General features: G+C 45.2%; 1 protein-coding gene across 5 annotated transcripts in view; it reads left to right on the forward strand.

The window, feature by feature from the left end:
• The window catches only part of IPO9 (importin 9), a 169,755-nt gene that overhangs the window by 71,296 nt on the left and 81,658 nt on the right, over positions 1 to 16,801 (forward strand). For all 5 annotated transcript variants that reach the window (XM_075122089.1, XM_075122091.1, XM_075122090.1 and 2 more), the window contains exons 8-10: positions 6,579 to 6,679; positions 13,726 to 13,784; positions 14,392 to 14,543. In XM_075122089.1, the coding sequence (XP_074978190.1) occupies positions 6,579 to 6,679; positions 13,726 to 13,784; positions 14,392 to 14,543 (312 nt within the window). The remainder of the gene's footprint in view (positions 1 to 6,578; positions 6,680 to 13,725; positions 13,785 to 14,391; positions 14,544 to 16,801) is intronic.

A 16,801-nucleotide genomic window follows, 5' to 3' on the forward strand; every position in this document is an offset into this window, starting at 1 on the left:
TGCAGCACCAGAACCTGGCAAAGCGATACCGTGCGAGGAGGCGACGTCAGCACGGTCACGTGAGTGATCAGGACGTGGACACGGATTTCTCTGAAAGCATGGGCCTTGCCAATGCATGCATCATGGTGCTAATGGGGCAGGTTCTTGCTGTGGAATGCTGATTCTGGGCTCGGGAAACAAGCACAGACTGGTGGGACCTTAAACTTTGTGACTTTAATCTTTAAAAAAGGGAAGAAGGAGGATCCTGGGAACTACAGGCCAGTCAGCCTCACTTCAGTCCCTGGAAAAATCATGGAGCAGGTCCTCAAAGAATCAATCCTGAAGCACTTGCATGAGAGGAAAGTGATCAGGAACAGCCAGCATGGATTCACCAAGGGAAGGTCATGCCTGACTAATCTAATCGCCTTTTATGATGAGATTACTGGTTCTGTGGATGAAGGGAAAGCAGTGGATGTATTGTTTCTTGACTTTAGCAAAGCTTTTGACACGGTCTCCCACAGTATTCTTGTCAGCAAGTTAAGGAAGTATGGGCTGGATGAATGCACTACAAGGTGGGTAGAAAGCTGGCTAGATTGTCAGGCTCAACGGGTAGTGATCAATGGCTCCATATCTAGTTGGCAGCCGGTATCAAGTGGAGTACCCCAAGGGTCGGTCCTGGGGCCGGTTTTGTTCAATATCTTCATAAATGATCTGGAGGATGGTGTGGATTGCACTCTCAGCAAATGTGCGGATGATACTAAACTGGGAGGAGTGGTAGATATGCTGGAGGGTAGGGATAGGATACAGAAAGACCTAGACAAATTGGAGGATTGGGCCAAAAGAAATCTGATGAGGTTCAATAAGGATAAGTGCAGGGTCCTGCACTTAGGACGGAAGAACCCAAGCACAGCTACAGACTAGGGACCGAATGGCTAGGCAGCAGTTCTGCGGAAAAGGACCTAGGGGTGACAGTGGACGAGAAGCTGGATAATAGTCAGCAGTGTGCCCTTGTTGCCAAGAAGGCCAATGGCATTTTGGGATGTATAAGTAGGGGCACAGCGAGCAGATCGAGGGACGTGATCGTCCCCCTCTATTCGACATTGGTGAGGCCTCATCTGGAGTACTGTGTCCAGTTTTGGGCCCCGCACTACAAGAAGGATGTGGAAAAATTGGAGAGAGTCCAGCGAAGGGCAACAAAAATGATTAGGGGACTGGAACACATGAGTTATGAGGAGAGGCTGAGGGAGCTGGGATTGTTTAGCCTGCAGAAGAGAAGAATGAGGGGGGATTTGATAGCTGCTTTCAACTACCTGAAAGGGGGTTCCAAAGAGGATGGCTCTAGACTGTTCTCAATGGTAGCAGATGACAGAACGAGGAGTAATGGTCTCAAGTTGCAGTGGGGGAGGTTTAGTTTGGATATTAGGAAAAACTTTTTCATTAGGAGGGTGGTGAAACACTGGAATGCGTTACCTAGGGAGGTGGTAGAATCTCCTTCCTTAGAGGTTTTTAAGGTCAGGCTTGAGAAAGCCCTGGCTGGGATGATTTAACTGGGAATTGGTCCTGCTTCGAGCAGGGGGTTGGACTAGATGACCTCCTGGGGTCCCTTCCAACCCTGATATTCTATGATTCTATGACTTGCTTTCCCCTGCCCTGAGGCGCATGAATACCAAGATGAGAGCAGCCCTCACAGTTGCGAAGCGAGTGGCGATAGCCCTGTGGAAGCTTGCAACGCCAGACAGCTACCGGTCAGTCAGGAATCAATTTGGAGTGGGCAAATCTACTGTTGGGGCTGCTGTGAGGCAAGTAGCCCACGCAATCAAAGATCTGCTGATATCAAGGGTAGTGACCCTGGGAAATGTGCAGGTTATAGTGGATGGCTTTGCTGCAATGGGTTTCCTTAACTGTGGTGGGGCCATAGACGGAACCCATATCCCTATCTTGGCACCGGAGCACCAAGCCGCCGAGTACGTAAACCGCAAGGGGTACTTTTCAATAGTGCTGCAAGCTCTGGTGGATCACAAGGGACGTTTCACCAACATCAACGTGGGATAGCCGGGAAAGGTACATGACGGTCGCATCTTCAGGAACTCTGGTCTGTTTCAAAAGCTGCAGGAAGGGACTTTCTTCCCAGACCAGAAAATAACGGTTGGGGATGTTGAAATGCCTATATGTATCCTTGGGGACCCAGCCTACCCCTTAATGCCATGGCTCATGAAGCCATACACAGGCAGCCTGGACAGTAGTCAGGAGCTGTTCAACTACAGGCTGAGCAAGTGCAGAATGGTGGTAGAATGTGCATTTGGACATTTAAAAGTGCGCTGGCGTAGTTTACTGACTCAGTTAGACCTCAGCGAAACCAATATTCCCATTGTTATTACTGCTTGCTGTGCACTCCACGATATCTGTGAGAGTAAGGGGGAGATGTTTATGGCGGGGTGGGAGGTTGAGGCAAATCGCCTTGCCGCTGGTTACGCGCAGCCAGACACCAGGGCGGTTAGAAGAGCACAGGAGGGCGCGGTACGCATCAGAGAAGCTTTGAAAACCAGTTTCATGACTGGCCAGGCTACGGTGTGAAAGTTCTGTTTGTTTCTCCTTGATGAAACCCCCCGCCCCCTGGTTCACTCTACTTCTACTTCCCTGTAAGCTAACCACCCTCCCCTCCTCCCTTCGATCTCCGCTTGCAGAGGCAATAGTGTCATTGTTGCTTCACATTCATGCATTCTTTATTCATTCATCACACAAATAGGGGGATGACTACCAAGGTAGCCCAGGAGGGGTGGTGGAGGAGGGAAGGAAAATGCCACACAGCACTTTAAAAGTTTACAACTTTAAAATTCATTGAATGCCAGCCTTCTTTTTTTTGGGCAATCCTCTGTGGCGGAGTGGCTGGTTGGCCGGTGGCCCCCCCACCGCGTTCTTGGGCGTCTGGGTGTGGAGCCTATGGAACTTGGGGAGGAGGGCGGTTGGTTACACAGGGGCTGTAGTGGCAGTCTGTGCTCCAGCTGCCTTTGCTGCAGCTCAACCATACACTGGAGCATACTGGTTTGGTCCTCCAGCAGCCTCAGCATTGAATCCTGCCTCCTCTCATCACGCTGCTGCCACATTTGAGCTTCAGCCCTCTCTTCAGCCCGCCACCTCTCCTCCCAGTCATTTTGTGCTTTCCTGCACTCTGACATTATTTGCCTCCATGCATTCATCTGTGCTCTGTCAGTGTGGGAGGACAGCATGAGCTCGGAGAACATTTCATCTCGAGTGCGATTTTTTCTTTCTAAGCTTCACTAGCCTCTGGGAAGGAGAAGATCCTGTGATCTTTGAAACACATGCAGCTGGTGGAGGGAAAAAAAAAGGGACAGCGGTATTTAAAAAGGCACATTTTATAAAACAGTGGCTACATTCTTTCAGGGTAAACCTTGCTGTTAACATTACATACATAGCACATGTGTTTTCGTTACAAGGTCGCATTTTGCCTCCCCCCACCGCGTGGCTACCCCCTCGACCCTCCCCCCTCCCTGTGGCTAACGGCGGGGAACATTTCTGTTTAGCCACAGGCAAACAGCCCAGCAGGAACGGGCTCCTCTGAGTGTCCCCTGAAGAAAAGCACTCTATTTCAACCAGGTGACCATGAATTATATCTCGCTCTCCTGAGGATAACACAGAGAGATAAAGAACGGATGTTGTTTGAACGCCAGCAAACATACGCTGCAATGCTTTGTTGTACAATGATTCCCGAGTACGTGTTACTGGCCTGGAGTGGTAAAGTGTCCTACCATGAAGGACGCAATAAGGCTGCCCTCCCCAGAAACCTTTTGCAAAGGCTTTGGGAGTACATCCAGGAGAGCCGCGAATGCCAGGGCAAAGTAATCCTTTCACATGCTTGCTTTTAAACCATGTATAGTATTTTAAAAGGTACACTCACCGGAGGTCCCTTCTTCGCCTGCTGGGTCCAGGAGGCAGCCTTGGGTGGGTTCGGGGGGTACTGGCTCCAGGTCCAGGGTGAGAAACAGTTCCTGGCTGTCGGGAAAACCGGTTTCTCCGCTTGCTTGCTGTGAGCTATCTGCAACCTCATCATCATCATCATCATCTTCTTCATCCCCAAAACCTGCTTCCGTATTGCCTCCATCTCCATTGAAGGAGTCAAACAACACGGCTGGGGTAGTGGTGGCTGAACCCCCTAAAATGGTATGCAGCTTATCATAGAAGCGGCATGTTTGGGGCTCTGACCCGGAGTGGCCGTTCGCCTCTCTGGTTTTCTGGTAGGCTTGCCTCAGCTCCTTCAGTTTCACGCGGCACTGCTTCGGGTCCCTGTTATGGCCTCTGTCCTTCATGCCCTGGGAGATTTTGACAAAGGTTTTGGCATTTCGAAAACTGGAACGGAGTTCTGATAGCACGGATTCCTCTCCCCATACAGCGATCAGATCCCGTACCTCCCGTTCGGTCCATGCTGGAGCTCTTTTGCGATTCTGGGACTCCATCATGGTCACCTCTGCTGATGAGCTCTGCATGGTCACCTGCAGCTTGCCACGCTGGCCAAACAGGAAATGAGATTCAAAAGTTCATGGTTCTTTTCCTGTCTACCTGGCCAGTGCATCTGAGTTGAGAGTGCTGTCCAGAGCGGTCACAATGGAGCACTCTGGGATAGCTCCCGGAGGCCAATAGAGTCGAATTGTGTCCACAGAACCCCAAATTCGAGCCGGCAAGGCCGATTTAAGCGCTAATCCACTTGTCAGGGGTGGAGTAAGGAAATCGATTTTAAGAGCCCTTTAAGTTGAAATAAAGGGCTTCATCGTGTGGACGGGTGCAGGTTTACATCGATTTAATGCTGCTAAATTCGACCGAAAGTCCTAGTGTAGATCAGGGCCTAGTCACACATAGGCTGATGTGAGAAGCTAACCAATCTTCAGATCTGAGGCCTTGTTTGGGTAAGCTAAATATCTTGCAGGTCTGAGACATGTAGGCCCAGTATTACAACATTAATTAATGCTTATATTTCACTTCTACATCCTGAATATCAAGTCATGCCTGACTAATCTAATTGCCTTGTATGACGAGATAACTGGCTCTGTGGATGAGGGGAAAGCGGTGGACATGTTGTTCCTTGACTTTAGCAAAGCTTTTGACACTGTCTCCCACAGTATTCTTGCCAGCAAGTTAAAGAAGTATGGGCTGGATGAATGCACTATAAGGTGAATAGAAAGTTGGCTAGATTGTCGGGCTCAACGGGTAGTGATCAATGGCTCCATATGCAGTTGGCAGCCGGTATCAAGTGGAATGCCCCAAGGGTCGGTCCTGGGGCCAGTTTTGTTCAATATCTTCATAAATGATCTGGAGGATGGCGTGGATTGCACCCTCAGCAAGTTTGCAGATGACACTAAATTGGGAGGAGAGGTAGATATGCTGGAGGGTAGGGATAGGATACGGAGGGCCCTAGACAAATTGGAGGATTGGGCCAAAAGAAATCTGATGAGGTTCAACAAGGACAAGTCCAGAGTCCTGCACTTAGGGCGGAAGAATCCCATGCACCGCTACAGGCTGGGGACTGAGTGGCTAAGCAGCAGTTCTGCAGAAAAGGACCTGGGGATTACAGTGGACGAGAAGCTGGATATGCGTCAACAGTGTGCCCTTGTTGCCAAGAAGGCCAATGGCATTTTGGGGTGTATATGTAGGGGCATTGCCAGCAGATTGAGGGACGTGATCGTTCCCCTCTATTCGACACTGGTAAGGCCTCATCTGGAGTGCTGTGTCCAGTTTTGGGCCCCACACTACAAGAAGGATGTGGAAAAATTGGAGAGAGTCCAGCGAAGGGCAACAAAAATGATTAGGGGTCTAGAACATATGACTTATGAGGAGAGGCTGAGGGAGCTGGGATTGTTTAGTCTGCGGAAGAGAAGAATGAGGGGGGATTTGATAGTTGCTTTCAACTGCCTGAAAGGGGGTTCCAAAGAGGATGGCTCTAGACTGTTCTCAATGGTAGCAGATGACAGAACGAGGAGTAATGGTCTCAAGTTGCAGTGGGGGAGGTTTAGGTTGGATATTAGGAAAAACTTTTTCACTAGGAGGGTGGTGAAACAGTGGAATGCGTTACCTAGGGAGGTGGTGGAATCTCCTTCCTTAGAGGTTTTTAAGGTCAGGCTTGACAAAGTCCTGGCTGGGATGATTTAACTGGGAATTGGTCCTGCTTCGAGCAGGGGGTTGGACTAGATGACCTTCTGGGGTCCCTTCCAACCCTGATATTCTATGATTCTATGATGCAGAATTAGCCGTGGTAGTTGATGGAATAGCCATCAGATGGTAACTAGTGACCTGAACCATGTTCAAAACAGTGATCTAAATGTGATAATTTTTTAATCTGTCTGCATTAAATGGCTTTTTATAGTGCTTTTTTACCACAGTATCTCAGCACTAGTATACTATTAACAATCCTATTCATATCCTATTCTCCTCTGAACCTTTCAGCCCTTGCAAAAGAGCAAATGTGAGCAGAATATTTCTGCGATTATTGAAGAAAGTATTTTGCCAAGGTGACTTGTTCTAATTTCTTTAATCTGATACATTGAATAAATTTATCAATGAATTGCTCTATTGATGTTTTTGTTTTCCAGGCTGTGACAGCCCTAGTGAAGAACTATCCTAAACACATGGTTTCCTCCATGCAGCAGATCCTGCCGATTGTTTGGAATACACTTACAGAAAGTGCAGCCTTATATCCTTTTTCCTTATGGTGTGTGGTTTAAAGTAGAATAAAAGAGCTCTTGAGGAGTCTCAGAAGAAGAAAGCAATTGTACACAGATCTTGTATGTGGCTGTAGGCAAATTGGAGAGCAATCAGTTTACCGTGGCAGACAGAAAACAAAAAAAAAAAACAATTGCTTAATGGACCTTTGATCAATAGTCCAACCACTTGCATTACACAGGTCCTAGAATTTCACCCAGTAATTCCTGCATCATGCCCATTAACCTGTAGTTAAACTAGAGCATTTCTTCTAGAGCCACGGTGTCAAAGTAATTTCATAAGGTGTGCCTGATCTGACACCTTGCCACTTGGCTCAGGCCAATTTTGCTGGATTGCTGTACAGCAATCCTGGTTAGTCTTTAAATTCATACTAATGATACTCACTGGGATTGGACCTACCTTCATGTTGGCATGAAGAGTGGACCATGACAAGTCGACTATGGTCATTTTAATAAAATAAATAAATAAAGGGCTTGTCTACATGGCCCCAAAGTTTGCACTATGGGGCCATGATTTATAGAGTACTGCACTCTGTCTCCCCTGTATGGACCCTGCTGGTGTGTACTAAATGTTCCTTAATGTGCATTGATGTAGTCCTGTTTCAGACATGACTACATCAATGGATGCTAGCAGGTACTACGTGGGGATTTAAAGCACAACGCACTGATGTGCCCTCAAATTATACCCTGGTAGCGTCAATTCTGGGTGTGTGTAAACAAGCCTGAAGATTCATGGGAAGTCTGTGGCAGCGTGAATTTGATTTAAATCATGATTTAAATCACTAGTCAGGAAGCCTCGATTTAATCATGGTTTTCTACATAAAAGTGCATTCTTGTTGGTATATTATATGGTATAATACATATTCTTCACAACTCAGAGATGTAGGTTTCACTTTTAGAAGGTACACACTATACATTTTTAAACAGTGATTTATTTTGAAAACTTTTCAGATTAGTTTTATAGCTATATCAGAAAATTAGTGATTGTTTCGTTATTTCATTTACCAAAGGTAATTGAAGCAGATATATATGAAGTCGTTGGGAGGTGAACTATCTCCAATTCAACAGGTTGATCATTAATATTTGGAGGATTTTCTTGCCATGCTGTATTAGGAGGAGAACATCACCAGACGGACATTTAAATTGTTTTATTTAACTAAAACAGCAACATTAAGTATTCTGGATTTTTTTCTTCAACAGCAAACATAATATTTTTACAAAACAAGCATATGTCCCTCGCTTCTCACATTTATCTCCAGATTTCTTCTCCTTGTCCAGATCTATTTCACTCCCAGCAATCTTCTGTTGATTGAACTTTTTTGACTGTGTACACGAATTTGCAGAGGGATGTTAGAGTTGAGCTCTGTTGTTTCTCACCTCTATATATTTATTTATTTGAAAACATTTTTGCTGTTAACAAGCATGTTACTTCTGGAGACACAAATCCACAGTTTGAGAACTGCAAAACAAAGCATCTCTGATGGTATCTTCTAGACTGAGCACTGAGTCCCATTGGGTAGATGGAAACATTAACCTAAATAATCTATACAGAAGCCTGTGAAACCCCATAAAATTGGGTCCCTAATACATGAACTATTGGAACTCATTTACAAAACTTTTCTTAAACATTACATGAATATATTCTCATATACTATAAAATTAGAATTTATAATCCCTGTTGCATGATGAGATATCTTTGAGCTATAATGTATCTTTAGATAGAAAGGTTTTTTCCTCAAAAAACAATCAAAAAATCCGATTTAAATAAAAATCGATATTTTTTATTTAAAAAAAATCATTGATTTTTATCCACCCTGGTCTGTGGTCCAGGTTAAGCCATTTTGGGGGCCCCACATTGGATATCTCTGTTCTAGAGAGACACCTAGCCTCAATTTCAGCCTCACTGCAGTCCCTGGAAAAATCATGGAGCAGGTCCTCAAGGAATCCATTTTGAAGCACTTGGAGGAGAGAAAGGTGATCAGGAACAGTCAACATGGATTCACCGTGAGGGATAATCCACTACATAGAATTATAGAAGATTAGGAATGGAAGAGACCTCAGGAGGTCATCTAGTCCAACCCCCTGCTCAAAACAGGACTAATGCCAACTAAATCATTCCAGGCAGGGCTTTGTCAAGCCGGGCCTTAAAAACCTCTAAGGATGGAGATTCCACCACCTTCCTAGTGAAATAGTTTTTTCCTAATATCCAACCTAGACTTCCCCCACTGCAACTTGAGACCATTGATTCTTGTTCTGTCATCTGCCACCACTGAGAACATAGAATCCTAGAATATCTGGGTTGGAAGGGACCTCAGGAGGTCATCTAGTCCAACCCCCTGCTCAAAGCAGGACCGATCCCCAATTAAATCATCCCAGCCAGGGCTTTGTCAAGCCTGAGTTTAAAAGCTTCTAGGGAAGGAGATTCCACCACCTCCCTAGGTAACGCATTCCACTGTTTCACCACCCTCCTAATGAAAAAGTTTTCCCTAATATCCAACCTAAATCTCCCCCACTGTAACTTGAGACCATTACTCTTTGTTCTGTCATCTGCTACCACTGAGAACAGTCTAGAGCCATCCTCTTTGGAACCCCCTTTCAGGTAGTTGAAAGCAGCTATCAAATCTCCCCTCATTCGTCTCTTCCTTAGACTAAACATCCCCAGTTCCCTCAGCCTCTCCTCATAAGTCATGTGTTCCAGTCCCCTAATCATTTTTGTTGCCCTCCGCTGGACCCTTTCCAATTTTTCCACATCCTTCTTGTAGTGTGGGGCCCAAAACTGGACACAGTACTCCAGATGAGGCCTCACCAATGTCAAATAGAGGGGAATGATCACGTCCCTCTATCTGCTGGCAATGCCCCTACTTATACACCCCAAAATGCCATTGGCCTTCTTGGCAACAAGGGCACACTGTTGACTCATATCCAGCTTGTCGTCCACTGTAACCCCTAGGTCCTTTTCTGCAGAACTGCTGCTGAGCCATTCGGTCCCTACTCTGTAGCAGTGCATTGGATTCTTCCGTCCTAAGTGCAGGACTCTGGACTTGTCATTGTTGAACCTCATCAGGTTTCTTTTGGCCCAATCTTCCAATTTGTCTAGGTCCCTCTGTATCCTGTCCTTACCCTCACCCTCCAGCATATCTACCACTCCTCCAAGTTTAGTGTCATCTGCAAACTTGCTGAGGGTGCAATCCACACCATCCTCCAGATCATTTATGAAGATATTGAACAAAACCGGCCCCAGAACCGACCCCTGGGGCACTCCACTTGATACCGGCTGCCAACCAAATGTGGAGCCATTGATCACTACCCATTGAGCCCGACAATCTAGCCAACTTTCTATCCACCTTATAGTCCATTCATCGAGCCCATACTTCTTTAACAGCTGAGCTCTATCCTTTTTGAAACCCCCCTTCAAGTAGTTGAAGGCTGCTATGAAATCCCCCCACACTCTTCTCTTCTGCAAACTAAAGCCCAGTTCGCTCAGCCTCTCCTCGTCAGTAATGTGCCCCAGCCCCCTGATAATTTTCATTGCCCTCCGCTGGACTCTCCAATTTGTCCACATCCTTTCTGTAGCGCGGAGGGGGGGAACTGGATGCCGTACTCCAGATATGGCCTCACCAGTTCTGAATAGAGGGGATTAATCCCTTCCCTCCATCTGCTGGCAATGCTCCTACTAATGCAGCCCAATATGGTGTTAGCCTTCTTGGCAACAAGGTCACACTGCTGACTCGTATCCAGCTTCTCGTCCACTGTAATCCCCAGGTCCTTTTCTGCAGAGCTGCTGCTTAGCCAGCCAATCCCCAGCCTGTAGCGCTGCATGGGATTCTTCTGTCCTAAGTGCAGGACTTTGCACTTGTCCTTGTTGAACCTCATCAGATTTCTTTTAGCCCAATCCTCTAATTTGTCTAGGTCTCTCTGGACCCTATCACTACCCTCCAGCGTATCTACCTCTCCCCACAGCTTAGTGTCATCTGCGAACTTGCTGAGGGTGCAATCCATCCCGTCATCCAGATTATTAATAAAGATCCAACCTCTGTGGCACTCCGCTTGATACCGGCTGCCAACTAGACATCGAGCTGTTGATTACTACCCGTTGAGCCCAACAATCTAGCCAGCTTTCTGTCCACTTTATAGTCCATTCATCCAATCTATACTTTTTTAACTTGCTGGCAAGAACTTGGTACAGTGGCTGGTTATATTCACTGTTAAATATGCATCTTATTTCCAGTTTGAATTTTTCTGACTTCAGCAGTTACATCTTGGTATGCCTTTGTCTGCTAGATTAAGGAGTCCTCTATCTCAGAAGTGGCCAACCTGTGGCTCCGGAGCCACATGTGGCTCTTTAAAAGTTAATATGCAGCTCCTTATATAGGCACCAACTCCGGGACTGGAGCTACAGGCGCCAACTTTGCAATGTGCCAGTGGTGCTCACTGGTCAACTCCTGGCTCTGCCACAGGCCCTGCCCCCACTCCATCCCCTTCCTTGAGCCTGCCATGCCCTCACTCCTCCCCCTCCCTCCCAGAGCCTCCTGTACGCCACAAAACAACTGATCAGTTGGTGCAGGGAGGGAGGAGGAGGCACTGATTGGTGGGGTTGCCGGTGGGTGCCATGGGGTGGGGGAGGGGAGCTGATGGGGGGGCTGTTGATGTATTACTGTGGTTCTTTGGCAATGTACATTAGTAAATTCTGGCTCCTTCTCAGGCTCAGGTTGGCCACCCCTTCCCTATCTGATAGCTTTTCCCTGTACTTACGTGACATCTTGATCTTCTTTTGGATAAATTATATAGATTAAGCTTCTTTAGTAAAGCAGGTTTTCCAGACCATGAAACCTTCTTGAAGCTCTTCTCTGAACCCTCTCCAATATTTCAGTACCTTTTTTTAAAAAGTGTGAACATCAGAACTGGACACCTTCAGTAGTAGTTAAAGAAGTGAGTGAGGGAATTCCACACTCACCCTTTTGACTGGAGAGTCTATGGTTCTTCTAGAGATTGCAGAACCCCAGGCTACTTTATCTCAATAGCCCAGGCATAGTCTTTCTCTTTTATCATATAATCATAGAACTGGAAGGGACCTCAAGAGATCATCTAGTCCAGTCCCCTGCACTCAAGGCAGGACTAAGTATTATCTATACCATTCCTGACAGGTATTTGTCCAAGCTGCTCTTAAAATCCCCAATGATGGAGATTCCACAACCTCCCTTGGGAATTTATTCCAGTGCTTAACCACTCTGACAGTTGCGAAGTTTTTCCTAATGTCCAATCTAAACCGCCCTTGCTGCAATTTAAGCCTGTTGCTTCTTGTCCTATCCTCAGAGGTTAAGAAGAACAATTTTTCTCCCTCTTCCTTGTAACAACCTTTTACATACTTGAAAAGGGTTATCATGTCCCCACTCAGTCTTCTCTTCTCCAGACTAAACAAACCAAGTTTTTTCAACCTTCCCTCATAGGTGATGTTTTCTAGACCTTTAATCATTTTTGTTGCTCTTCTCTGGACTTTCTTTAATTTGTCCACATCTTTCCTGAAATGTGGTGCCCAGAACTGGACACAGTACTCTAGTTGAGGCCTAATCAGCACAGAGTAGAGCAGAAGAATTACTTCTCGTGTCTGCTTACAACACTCCTGCTAATATACCCCAGAATGATGTTCGCTTTTTTTGCAACAGCATTACACTGTTGAGTCTTATTTAGTCTGATCCACTATGACCCCCAGATCCGTTTCCACAGTATTCCTTCCTAAGCAGTCATTTCCCATTTTTTATGTGTGCAACTGTTTGTTCCTTCCTAAATGGAATACTTTGTATTTGTCCTTATTGAATTTCATCCTATTTACTTCAGACCATTTCTCCAGTTTGTCCAGATCACTTTGAATTTTAATCCTGTCCTAAGCACTTGCAACCACTCCCAGCTTGGTATCGTCTGCAAACTTTATATATGTACTCTCTATGCCATTATCTCAATCACTGATGAAGATATTGAACAGAAGTGGACTCAGAACTGATCCCCCCCCACTCATTATGCCCTTCCAGCATGACTGTGAACCACTTATAACTACTGTCTGCGAATGATTTTCCAACCAGTTATGCACCCACCTTATAGTGGCTCCATCTAGGTTGTATTTCCCTAGTTTGTTTATGAGAAGGTCATGTGGGGCAGTATCAAAAGCCTTACTAAAGTTAAGATATACCACATCTACCGCTTCCTTTCTATCCACAAGGCTTGTTAGCTTTCTTTGGCAGGGTATGAGGTTGATTTGAATGATTTGTTCTTCACAAATCCATGCTGACTGTTACTTATCACCTCATTCTCTTCTAGATGTTTGCAAATTGATTTCTTAATTATTTGCTCCATTATCTTTCCAGGTACAGAAGTTAAGGTGACTGGTCTGTAATTGTCCTTATTTTCCTTTTCCTGTCTTCTGGAACGTGTCTTTCCTGTCTTCCGTGACTTTTCAAAGATAATTGCTAATGGCTCAGATATCTCCTCAGTCAGCTGTTTGAGTAGTCTAGGATGCATTTCATCAGGCCCTGATGAACTTTTAATTTGACTTGTAACTTAAATCTTTCTCTTAGACTCTCCCCCCCTCTCCCCTCCCCCGCTGGTGTAAAATTTCAGTTAGAAACCAAACTTTCTGCCCTATGGTTCCATTTATATTGAAATCTCATTAGTGAGAATGAAGTTTTAGATCATACCTTCCCTCATCCACACACTATCCTCAGTGGATTTTTAAAATGAATTAAAAGGGGTCATCCGAAATCTGTCAATGAACATAATTATATTGTCTGTCTTTAACAAATCTACTTGGAAAATTTAATACAGGTTACTTGTGCTTTTATGCATTTCATATTTAATTATTCTACTTGAAATACAATGACTTTTTGCTGTAAAGTGAAAACTAATTTGCTTTAGGAAATCATATAAAGACTTAATAATTTGAGTGGGTTTGTTACTGAATAGAAGCAATCCTCGAGTAATGTGTAAGATAAACGGTTGCTCTTATTTACTTAACTACTTGCTATACCTATGTGAGAACAGAAGTGAATTATACAGAAGAGGTAGAGGACCCTGTGGATTCTGATGGTAAGTGCTAGTCATGATACACTTCTGTTCTCTGTAGGGAGAGAGTAGGGAAACTCATCTCAACAGTTACTGATTTCAGAACAACGACCTAGACAAATTTATATTCCTGTTTCTGTATATACTGTTCGCTTATATGCAATTGTGGTGGTGGAGTGGGGTTTATGACATTCTGTGAGTTACACCAAAGGATGGTAGTTTATTGATTTTTCCAGCTAGCATTGAAGAGTAAGGCTATTGTTAAAGGGACACTAGTTACATTCTTTTAAAAATGCAATCATTCCCTTCTCTGTTAAAAATTACACATATGGCCAGGGGTTTTCTAGCTCCTTGGCCATGAAGAACACAGGACTTCTGTCAAAACTGGACAGTGTTGCCACTTAATCATTCCAAGAGGGTGCTATGAAATTCAAGGGGCAGCAGGCTACTCCTAAGGTGGAACAGTGTTGCATCTGCAGTAGTCCCAGCTCTCACTACCCCAGTAGTGAGACCAGAAATTATCCTGCCTGACCTGTTAACAGATTGTAATATTAATATTTGCCAGTCATTTATGCAGGGCCATGATTCGACACAGTCAGTTGTGAAACTTCCTCCTTGTTTCTTTGTTCAGGTGAAGTATTGGGCTTTGAAAACCTAGTATTCAGCATATTTGAGTTTGTACATGCCTTGTTGGAAAATCACAAATTTAAAAGCACAGTGAAGAAAGCTTTGCCAGAGCTGATATATTACATCATTCTCTACATGCAGATCACAGAGGAGCAGGTAAGTGAACATGTAAAAAGTAAAAGAGGCAAACAGTGGAAGCCTGTTCACATGAGAGATTCAAACTAGCAGATGAAGCACTAGAAAGGATTTGGGTGGGAAGGAGTCATGATTAAGGCTACGGTTTAGTCACGGGTATTTTTAGTAAAAGTCATGGACAGGTTATGGGCAACTTACTAAAAATACCTGAGACTAAATCTTCTCTCCTGGGAGGGGGGCACTCCTGAAGACTGCAGCTGGGGGGAGTGGCCTGGGGTCCCCCTCAGCAGTCCTGGACCACTGCTCCAGGGCAGTGCCAGGGACTGGCTGCCAGAGCAGTGGCTGGCCCAGGGCTTTCCCAGCTGCTGGGGTGGTTCTGGGGTCAGCTGCATCAGCACCGCAAAATTCTTGGCGGTCACGGAAGCCGTGACTTCTGTGAATGATCTGAAGCCTTAGTCATGATAACTGAATAGGTGTCTTCTGTTTATTTCCTACAATTCTTAGTCCTAGAGTTTAAGGCCAGAAGGAACCACCAGGTCATCTTGTCTGACTTCCTGTATATCACTGGCCACCAGCACCACACACTAAACCCAATAGAAATGAGACCAAAGTAAATGAGTCCCACAAGAGACTATACTATTGTGTGCCACAGACAGAGAATAGGAGGGACGAAGGTGCCCCAGTGCTAGAGGCCCCCATAATGGCAGGGTAATGATTAAATGAGAGAGACCAGATAATCCTGGCAAGTGACCTATACCCCCACACTGGAGGGGAAGGCAAAAATCCTCACGGTCACTGCCATTCTGAACTGGGGGAAAATTTCTTCCTGACCCCCTATATGGCGATCTGTTAGACCCTGAGACTATGAGCAAGAATCAGCCAGCCAAGCACCCGAGAGAGAGAGAGAGAGCGACTGCTGATGCAATCTCAGAGCCCTGGCTCACCCCACCTCGTGGCCTGTCTCCCGTCATGGCCATCCCTGATGCTTCAGAGAAAGCAGACTTAAAAAACAACAACAAAACCCTCCCAGAATACGCTGTGGGGAAGGGAATCCCTTCCTGACCACTGCTGGTGATTGCAAAGCCCTTCTCCCCCTTTCCCTCCGTCACAAACATAAGAACATAAGAGCGATCATACTGGGTTACACCAAAGGTCCATCTAGCCCAGTATCCTGTCTTCCGAAAGTGGCCAGTGCCGGGTGCCCCAGAGGGAACAAACAGAACAGGTAATCATCAAGTGATCCATTCCTTGTCGCACATTCCCAGCTTCTGGCAAACAGAGACTACGGACACCATCCCTGCCCATCCTGGCCAATAGCCATTGATGTACCTATCCTCCATGAATTTAACTAGTTCTTTTTTGAACTCTGTTATAGTCTTGGCCTTCACAAGATCCTCTGGCAAGTTCCACAGATTGTGCGTTGTGTGAAAAAATACTTCCTTTTATTTGTTTTAAACCTGCTGCCTATTCATTTCATTGGATAACCCCTAGTTCTTGTGTTTATGGGGAGGAGTAAATAACACTTTCTTATTTACTTTCTCCACAGCAGTCATGATTTTCTAGACCTCTATCATATCCCCCCCTTAGTCATCTCTTTTTCAAGCTGAAAAGTCCCAGTCTTTTTAATCTCTCCTCATATGGCAGCTGTTCCATACCCCTAATAATTTTTGTTGCACTTTTCTGAACCTTTTCCAAGTCCAATATATCTTTTTAGAGATGGGGCAACCACATCTGCATGCAGTATTCAAGATGTGGGCGTACCATGGATTTATATAGTGGTAATATATTTTCTGTCGTCTTATCTGTCCCTTTCTTAATGATTCCCAATGTTGTTTGCTTTGTCTGCCGCTGCACATTGAGTGGGTGCTTTCAGAGAACTATCCACAATGACTCCAAGATTTCTTTCTTGAGTGATAACAGCTAATTTAGACCCCATCATTTTATATATATATAGTTGGGATTATGTTTTTCAATGTGCGATACTTTGCATTTATCAACATTGAATTCAATCTGCCATTTTGTTGTCCAGTCACCCAGTTTTGAGAGGTTGCAGTCTGCCTGGGATTTAACTACCTTGAGTAGTTTTGTATCATCTGCAAGTTTTACCACCTCACTGTTTACTCCTTTTTCCAGATCACGTATGAATATGTTAAATAGGAATGGGCCCAGTACAAACCCCTGGGGGACACCACTGAGTTTTCTCTCCATTCTGAAAACTATTTATTCGTACCCTTTGTTTCCTATCTTTTAACCAGTTACCAATCCATGAGAGAACCTTC

Source organism: Caretta caretta, chromosome 21, assembly GCF_965140235.1.
Source record: "Caretta caretta isolate rCarCar2 chromosome 21, rCarCar1.hap1, whole genome shotgun sequence".
Classification (NCBI taxonomy): domain Eukaryota; kingdom Metazoa; phylum Chordata; order Testudines; family Cheloniidae; genus Caretta; species Caretta caretta.